This window comes from Gopherus flavomarginatus, chromosome 4 (genome assembly GCF_025201925.1).
Source record: "Gopherus flavomarginatus isolate rGopFla2 chromosome 4, rGopFla2.mat.asm, whole genome shotgun sequence".
Lineage (NCBI taxonomy): Eukaryota > Metazoa > Chordata > Testudines > Testudinidae > Gopherus > Gopherus flavomarginatus.
This window is the reverse complement of record NC_066620.1, coordinates 201,852,478-201,861,470: the sequence shown is the minus strand read 5'-3', so window position 1 is coordinate 201,861,470 and position 8,993 is coordinate 201,852,478. Positions and strand designations below refer to the sequence as shown.

The window sequence follows — 8,993 nt, the reverse complement described above, 5'->3', positions numbered from 1 at the left end:
TGAGAGTCTATTATCACATGAGTAGAGGGACTGGAGAGTAAAGACATCACTCAGGTATATTGAGTAAGTACTTTACCTACATACATAGAGGAAGTCAGGTAGTAACTTGCAGGAAGACTCTGGCGGAGGATGGGGGGTGGGTTGAAAGCAAGGAGTGCAATTTTGAACCGGATCCTAAAATGAAAGGAGAGCTGGTAGACCATAGATGAGGATGGAGTGATGTGGTTGCGCTCTTCTGTATCTAAACAAAAATTCCATTGTGATTCCTGGTGGCAACTGTAATCTACTATTGACTCCACTATTTCAATTTTCAGACACTACTAATCTGTACGTGAGTGGCATGGCATCAAATCATAGCACTTCACCCCAAGATGACCATCTTCCTCATTACCTCCAGGATGAAGACCCCTTTGCATCAAAACTTTCTAGGGAAGCTGACTTAGTAGCTGGATTTTATTTAACAGTTATTGGTAAGCCTGTTTTAATTATTTTGTTCATGGTGTTGTAAGTTACTACATGGTCTATCAGGCACCCGCAAAGAAAGCTGCAGCCAGTCATATTTGTGGTGCACCAGATAGTAAAAAGAAAGATGTGGTGGGATGGTGGGTGGGGAACTTAAGTAATAGGAACATGGGTATTGCCAGATAGGATCAAAACCATGATCCATCTGGTCCAATATCCTATCTGTGACAGTGACCAGTACTAGATGTGTCAGAGGAAAATGCAAGAAACCCTTCAAGGACAATTATTTGGTAAGCTGCTCATAGAAGTTGTTTTCTAGCCTGGGACAATTAGTGGCTGGCTTCTGCCCTTATAGCATAGGGGTTTATACCCATTTCATTTTTAAAAAAAGATCTATCTAATATAACTATACGGATAATGAGAATATCCACAGACACCCAATCATATTTGAGTCTTGCTAAACTCTTGGTCTCAGTGATACTGCATGGCAGTGAGTTCCATGTGTTGAAGAAATACATTTCTACATGTATGAGTTTTATATTTATTGTCTTTCATTGCATTTACCTTTGTTCTATTTAATATTGCACATAACTCCAGGGGCTTCCAATTTATCTTCTTTATAAACATTATTTCATATACCTCTATCGGACCTTCTTTTATTTGTCTCCTCCCAAAACAAGCTTGATATTTCAATCTCTTCTGCTACGAAAGTCTCTTCAAAGTTTGAGTAATTGTTGTTGCCTTTCTTGGCATCTCTTCTACATGTTGTTATTCAGTAGTATAATGTCACCCTATAAATCAGAGGAGTATGCTCACATGGAGTGCTGTGTTCAGAATGGGTCTCCTGGTTTCAGTAACGGAATCCAGTATTCCATGTGAAAGGTACACCATTGATTTACACAGTGCTGTTACACTACTCTCACTATTCTTTTCCTGCTCTCTATGTATCCTAGCATTTTGTTTGCTACTCCCCACTTCTTTCTTTCCTGCTGCTGTGGAAACAGATTTTTCAGCGAGTTGTCCAAAACAAACCAACCCTCAGGTCTTTTTCCTGAGTAAGTTATGTTTATTGAGATCCCAGGAACTATGTAGGACTCAGAGTGGTTGAAAGCAGTCCTTCCAAAATACATTGTCTTGCCTTTTAAAAATTATTGTATTTAATGTACATTTCAATATATAAACTTTAAAAGAAAGATCTCTCGCGGGCTCTAAGCAGCTTTGAGAAATAATAAAAAATACAATCAGAGGAAGACAAAGAAAAGCAGTAGCAAACTTTCCCCGCATAAAAGAAACCAGGCCACACAACCAGAATTTCCTCACCTCAGGTCCCACAAACTCTAATCCTCTACAAATAAAACTTAAGTGGAACCTCCGAAAGTGTGTGCCCACAAAGATGGCCTTTGCATGTCATACATGAAGGGATGCGCTCTTGCCAAAGCGTAGAGGCCCAGAGATGTGTGGGGTTGTCATGGTATTCTACCCCCAATCTGAACCTTAGAGACCAAAAATGGGGTACCAGCATGAATTCCTCTAAGCTTAACAGCTTAGATCTGATAAGCTGCCACCACCCAAAAAATTTTAGTGTTTTGGGGCACTCTGGTCCCCCCAAAAACCTTCCCTGGGGACTCCAAGACCCAAATTCCTTGAGTCTTACAACAAAGGGGAATAAACCATTTCCCCACCTTCTCCTTTCTTCCTCCCAGATCTTTCCCGCCCTGAGTACACTAGGAGATCACCGTGATTCAACTCCTTGAATCGCAACACAGAGAAATCAGGTTTGTTCCCCCCTTCTCTCTCCTTCTCAGGCTTTCCCTCCCTGGGCTATTCTGGAGAGAGAGACAGATTCAAGCTCCGTGAATCTAAAACAAAGAGATTCCACCCTTCCCCCCTCCCTTCTCTCTCCCTGTCCCTCACCAATTCCCTGGTAAATACAGACTCAATTCCCTTGAGCCTTAACAAGGGGAAACAATCAAACAGGTCTTAAAAAGCAAAACTTTTAATAAAAAGAAAGAAAAAAAGTAAAAGCTGTCTCTGTAATTTAGATGGTAAAAGTTACAGGGTCTTTCAGAGAGAGAAGCCTCCCCCGCAGCAAAATACATATTTGCAAATACAGAAAACAATCAAAAGGCTATAACCGCCTTTCTACTTAATACTCACTATTCTGAATATATAAGATACTGTAGCAGGGAGATTGGCAAGAAACCTGGTTGCACGTCTAGTCCCTTTCAGGGCCCAGAGAGAACAAAGCAAAACCCAAAAAACACAAACAAAGGCTTCCCTCCACCGAGATTTGAAAGTATCTTGTCTCCTGATTGGTCCTCTGTTTGTTAACCCTCTACAGGTAAAAGAGACATTAACCCTTAACTATCTGTTTATGACAGGGGTCCCTTAAAAGTGGCCTCTATGAAGAAGCAAAGCATTGTGTCTTTAGCATCAGTAGGGAATTACTGATACTAAAGTAGAGAGATCATCTAGTCATTAGGATATTAAGCAAGAAACACTTCAAAAAATTACTGTTAATGCCCACGCTAACTCTGAACCAAAGGTACAAAAGACATGGTAATCTTGAGTTAGTGAAAATGCTGCCAACACACTCTCTACTAGGCCTCTGAGGTTCTGATTATGTTTCATGACAACAAACAGAGAAGTTAGGTTAGAAGCATAAAATCCTCTTGCTGGATGGTTGCAATGTAACACTTTATTTCTAAGAATTCAGAATAACACAGAAGAACCCCAAACAGAGAAAGACAAAGCTGACTACTCCCTAAAATAGAGAGGCACAACTCACCCCCCTCCCTTACTCTAGGCTCTGTCTACTGACTGTGATCCCAGCCAGCTTCCCTGCAGCCCCTCTGGCTGCAAGAAGGACCAGGAAAACCACTGTGAATTTAAAGTGATAGATCACAGTTTTAATAGTTTTCAATACACCACACTTCTGAATTCAGATTCCTTCTGCTCTGATGCTATAGATCCCAGTGTTCATTAACTTGATTCCAAGCATGTGAGCTTTCAATTATGTGCCTGCGCGGGACTGAAAAATGTTGGGCTCTACAAACTTGTCCAAAAAGAGTAGGTCTGTGCAGGGTATTACAGAGAGATTGTGGGGCTCACAGAGATCATGAAAGGAGCCATGCTAGGTGATCCGTATCTCCTTTTGTCTGGAGACAATGGGAAGGGTTTCTTAACAGACTTTTTGTACAATATAAAAATGGTTTTGATTTGATTCAAGGTTTGATTGAACCTGGTTTTGTTGTAGCTGATTTGGTTAGCTTGTCATCATAGGAGACTGCAGTAGACTTTTGCTTGTATTAAAGTACACAGCTTCCCATCCGTCCATGTTTATGTGGAAGATAATCATTTACTGATGTTCCACCAAATTCACTCTAATAAATCATTCTCAGCAAGTCTTTGTTTCTCATGCCAGCCATTTCCCTGTGCACCGCTTTGTGGTGTCTTTTCCCATGGTATATTAGTACTTTCAAAACAAAAATGAGGACTATAGAGACATAAGCCTCCCTCCTCCCATAATTTGCCCTCTAACTTAAATAGTGAGTGCTTATCCTCAGCACATTGCAGAGTACAGCTTTGCAGATGTAGAAGAGGGGAAGCTATCATTGGTTCAATTGAGAGGGATCTGTGAGTAAGTACATCTTCTGGCTGAAATCTCAGTCCCTCAGAAGGGTTGCTGGTGCCAGAGGAGGATTGCTTGGACTATGATAGTGTCTGAAGGCCCTGATCTTGTTCTAAAAACCTTCAAAGGGGATTTTTTTTTAAATTTGCCCATCGAACCTACAGCTGGCCAGAACATTTCTGACATAAGTCTTCCCTTGAAAAATGCTGTTTTGTTGTAATTGAAATATTTCATGGGAACGTGTGGATTTCTACAAAACTTTGCTTAGAAAAAAATGGAAATGAAGCACTTTGATGTTGAAACATTCCATTTCAACATTACCAGAGTGGAACATTGTAATTTTTCATCTAAAAAAAAACCCCCTTCATTTCAGAATTTATTTTCTTATTTTCTTTTTTTAATAAAAAGTCAAAATCAAAACAAAGCATTTTGACTTTTGAGGGGAAAAAATTTCAACTGAAACTATTTACCAAATTTGACATGAATTTGTGAATAGTTTTCATCAGCCCAAGATGGCATTTTCTGGCAAATATACTATTTGTCTGAAAAAAATTGCCCAAGTGTAGAAAGAATAGCTCTGAGGTTTAAATTATAGTATCTTAATGGCAGTGTGTACTAACTCAGATAACATAATGATTATTTAAATGTCAACAATTGGGTAAAGCATATTAAATAGTGATTGGTAAACAGCAAGGCAAACCTGTTATCTTCTCCATTGGTTTACAGTACAAATGGTTTCTGAAGCATTAAAGTAAATCCTCTGAAACATCTGGTACTGACCATTATCAGAGACAGTATATTACATCAGATGGATCAGTGTTCTGAGCTAGTATGCCAATCCCTGTGTTTCTGTTAATAGCAATGTTGATATATGGGGTCATGTGTACGCATAAATAAAAACCATATTGCCCGCCTCACTATATTTGATATTAAATCTGTCAAATTATAATGATTTTGCTTGTAGATGAGTGTGTTTTCTGGTTACATGGTCTTTGCCCAGTTATAAAAGTGTTAAATCAGGAGTTTCACTTGTTCATAGTATAGACCACATCTTGATAGGCATATTCTAGAGGACTGACCTCCCTTCTCGTTCACCATTCGACTGCTGCTTTTCTCCTTCACATTCACACAGTGTCCTTGCAGCAATTGCAACAGTTGCTTACATATAAAAGAAATATTAAAACAGCTAAAATCTGTTTAAAACAATGTAGTGATTTTAATACAATTTACCAGTGGAGAAGAAAAAGAATCTGTACCATTCAACCAACTAGCGCTCACAGAGGTAGAGAGCCACTGCCTTATATAATTGCATTATAACTTATACAGTACTTCATAGTGGTTTTTAAGATTCTATTTTTCTTGAAAAATGTTTAGTAAACACATAAAAATTGTTCATTGTGAAAAAAGGCATCTGCTGAATTTAGCTCTTTCCCTGTTTGAGAATTGTCATGGTTTGAAGTAAATAAAGCTATTTGACATACAAACGCATTTTGGCCTCTGGGTTGTTTGTGTACTACTAATAATGAGAAGTTACCTGAGTTTTGTTGTTTGGAATTCTCTATTCGAGAACTGTGATTGGTCACCCGAGTCCCATAGTATTTTGAAATTAAGTACCTACATGTAGGCACCTAAAACCATAGCTAGGCATCTAGTAAGTAGCCTGGCTTTCTGAGGTGCTGAGCACCCACAGTTGTCATTGACTTCAGCTAGAATTGCAGATGTTCAGCACCTCTGAATACTAGTTCACATAGTCAGGTACCTAAATACTCTAAATTCCATCTTTGGGCTATGTCTGCTTTGCAATCAGGGGATGTGATTGTAGCTTATGTAGATAAGCTACCTAGCTCAGGTACTGGAGCAGTAGCTGTGAGAGTAATTACCCAGGGTTCAGGGTGGACTTGTACAGTTCACGCTGAAGTGAATGCCGTTATAGGATCAGTATCATTGCTGCAATACCCAAGCTCGCTAGATTAAAGCTAATTTTGGTATTGTCTACATGAGCTACAATCACACTCCAAGATTGTAGTGTAAATACATCTTTTGAGGGCTCCAACACCCTGACAATGTGGGGCAGGACAGCCCGGGGGGGGGGGGCATGTGGGGCAATTTGCCCCAGGCCCCAGGCCCAGCAGGGGCCCCCACAAGAGTTTTTCTGGGACCTTGGAGCGGGGTCCTTCACTCGCTTCGGGGGCCCCAGAAAACTCTCACGGGGCCCAGACCTCGGAGCTTCTTCGCTCCTGGTCTTCGCCAGCAGGAGGTCCTTCCGCTCCGGGGTGGAAGGACCCCCCAACGCCGAATTACTGCTGAAGTTGGACCCGCCGCTGAAGTGCAGCTGGGTCTTCCACGATAATTCGGCGGTGGGGGATCCTTCCGCTCCGGACCTGCTGACGAAGAGCCCTGAAGACCCGCGGCGGGGACCCCCCGCTGCCAAATTACTGCCAAAGTGGGACCCGCTGCACACTTTGGCAACGAGTCCTGCTTCAGCGGTAATTCGGAGGCGGGAAGCCCCCACCACGGGTCTTCAGGGCACTTCGGTGGCAGGTCCTGGAGCGGAAGGACCTCCCACTGCCGAATTACCGCCGAGGCAGGGGCCCCAGGCCCCCAGAATCCTCTGGGCGGTCCTGATGTGGGGCAACAGCCTGGAAAGGGTTATGGGATCCGTCACTACCTGGGTAGAATGACAGGTTTCAGAGTAGCAGCCGTGTTAGTCTGTATCCACAAAAAGAACAGGAGTACTTGTGGCACCTTAGAGACTAACAAATTTATTTCAGCATAAGCTTTCGTGGGCTACAGCTCACTTCTTATCCGAAGAAGTGAGCTGTAGCCCACGGAAGCTTATGCTGAAATAAATTTGTTAGTCTCTAAGGTGCCACAAGTACTCCTGTTCTTTTTGCCTGGGTAGAATGTACAATAACTTCTCACTTAAAGTCATCCTGGGTAACGTTTCATTGTTACGTTGCTGATCAACTAGGGAACATGCTCATTTGAAGTTGTGCAATGCTCCTTTCCAGGGGCGGCTCCAGGCACCAGCATGCCAAGCGCGTGCCTGGGGCGGCAAGCCACGGGGCATGCTCTGCTGGTCGCCGAGAGGGAGGCAGGCAGGCTGCCTTCGGTGGCATGTCTGCGGAGGGTCCACTGGTCCTGTGGCTTTGGCAGACCTCCCGCAGGTGTGCTGCTGAATCTACGGAACCAAAGACTTCTCACAGGCATGCCGCCAAATCCACAAGACCGAGGACCTCTCGCAGGCAAGCCACTGAAGGCTGCCTGCCTGCCGTGCTTGGGGCGGCAAAATACCTAAAGCCGCCCCTACTCCCTTCTAACGTCGTTTGGCCACCACCTACTTTGTTCACTGCTTGCAGGAAGAGCAGCCCAGATACTATACCTAATGTCACTAGAGATACAGTGTAAAAATTGGCATAGAAAGAAGAAAGATTACATGTAAGCAAAACTGAAGTAAAATCATTCACAAAACTGCAAGGAACATGTTAGTGGGAAAACAGGATTTTTGTATCTTCCTATAATTAAGAATAAATTACTAGTAGGAAATTATGGCACCATAACATTTGAAAAAGCAACAAAGAGTGCTGTGGCACCTTATAGACTAACAGATGTATTGGACCATGAGCTTTCATGGGTGAATACCATGAAAGCTTATGCTCCAATACATCTGTTAGTCTATAAGGTGCCAAAGAACTCTGTTGCTTTTTACAGATCCAGACTAACATGGCTACCCTGCTGATACATAACATTTTAAGATAATCAGATTTCTTGTTAAAAAGAAACAGCACAGCAGTCCAGGAAGCAGGTCAGTGCTGGGAGCAGAGTCACGAAAGCAGCCCACAGAGCAGACTTGCCCTGGGGGGAGAGCTGCAGCCAAAGAATCAGAGACACAGCCCACGGAGAGCAGATCCTGTGCTGGGAGCAGGGCTGCAGCCACAGAGCCAGAGAGACAGCCCAAGGAGAGCAGATCCTGTGCTGGGAGCAGGGCTGCAGTCACAGAGCTAGAGGGGCCAGAGAAGCAGCCCAGGGGGCTGGAGGCAGAGCAGCAGCAGCAGCAGCCATGCTGAGGCAGAGTGGAACTGGAGCTGAGACAGAGTTGTGGAACTGGTGCTGAGGCTGAGTGGAGCTGGAGCTAGAACAGTGGAGCTGGGGCTGGAGCTGGAGCTGAAGCCTGGTGTGGTGAGCAACAGGAGCCAGCCAAGGGGAGACCCTGGACAAAGGGCCCAGCACAGAAAGACACCTCCAGCCACGAGTCGTTGCAGGCCAGGCTGAGAGGGGGATCTTAACCCGAAGGGAGGCTGATGCTGGAAGAAGGGTCCCACTACCCAAAGCCTAGAGGTGTGTGGCCACCACCATTGCAAGTGTCCAACCCACGGCATCCCTGCACCACAGCCAGAGCCTGAGAAGGAGGCCTGGGACCTACAAGAAACAGACTGTGAACTGCCCTGACGTTCCAGAGACACTGTTTGTAATGTTCCCTGCCACAGAGCGGGGTGATGTGTTTTCCTTTAACCTTTCCCATTTTTCTTTATTCCTTTTAAAACTAATTGTTGATTAAATAACTTGTATTTGCTTTAAATTGTATGAATGATCAGTGGGTCAGGAAAGTGCCCAGTGCAGAGAGTGTACCCTGGAGTGGGGACATCCTAGCCCCTGTCCTAGGTGACCACAGCAAGGTTGGGGGTTGAGCCCCCCAGGAATCCTGGGCCCAGCAGTGTTGGGGTTACGAGGCCTCTTCCAGACAGGAGAGTGGAAGGGGAGTCCTCAAGGGCAGGGAGGCCTCTGGGTAAAGGAAGTGAGAGCAAGGACTCAGATCCTTACGCTAGCCCATTTCACCGGGGTTGTGCAGAAGCCAGGAAAGTTCCCCACCATTCCCCCACTTATATATATATAATTATAA

At 43.9% G+C, this 8,993-nt stretch overlaps 1 protein-coding gene across 1 annotated transcript in view; it reads left to right on the top strand.

The window, feature by feature from the left end:
• The first annotated feature begins 304 nt into the window (after window positions 1–304).
• The window catches only part of OPN5 (opsin 5), a 30,015-nt gene continuing 21,326 nt past the window's right edge, over window positions 305–8,993 (top strand). Inside the window, exon 1 of the mRNA XM_050951075.1 lies at window positions 305–470. Coding sequence (XP_050807032.1) covers window positions 341–470 — 130 coding nt within the window. The 5' untranslated portion in view covers window positions 305–340. The remainder of the gene's footprint in view (window positions 471–8,993) is intronic.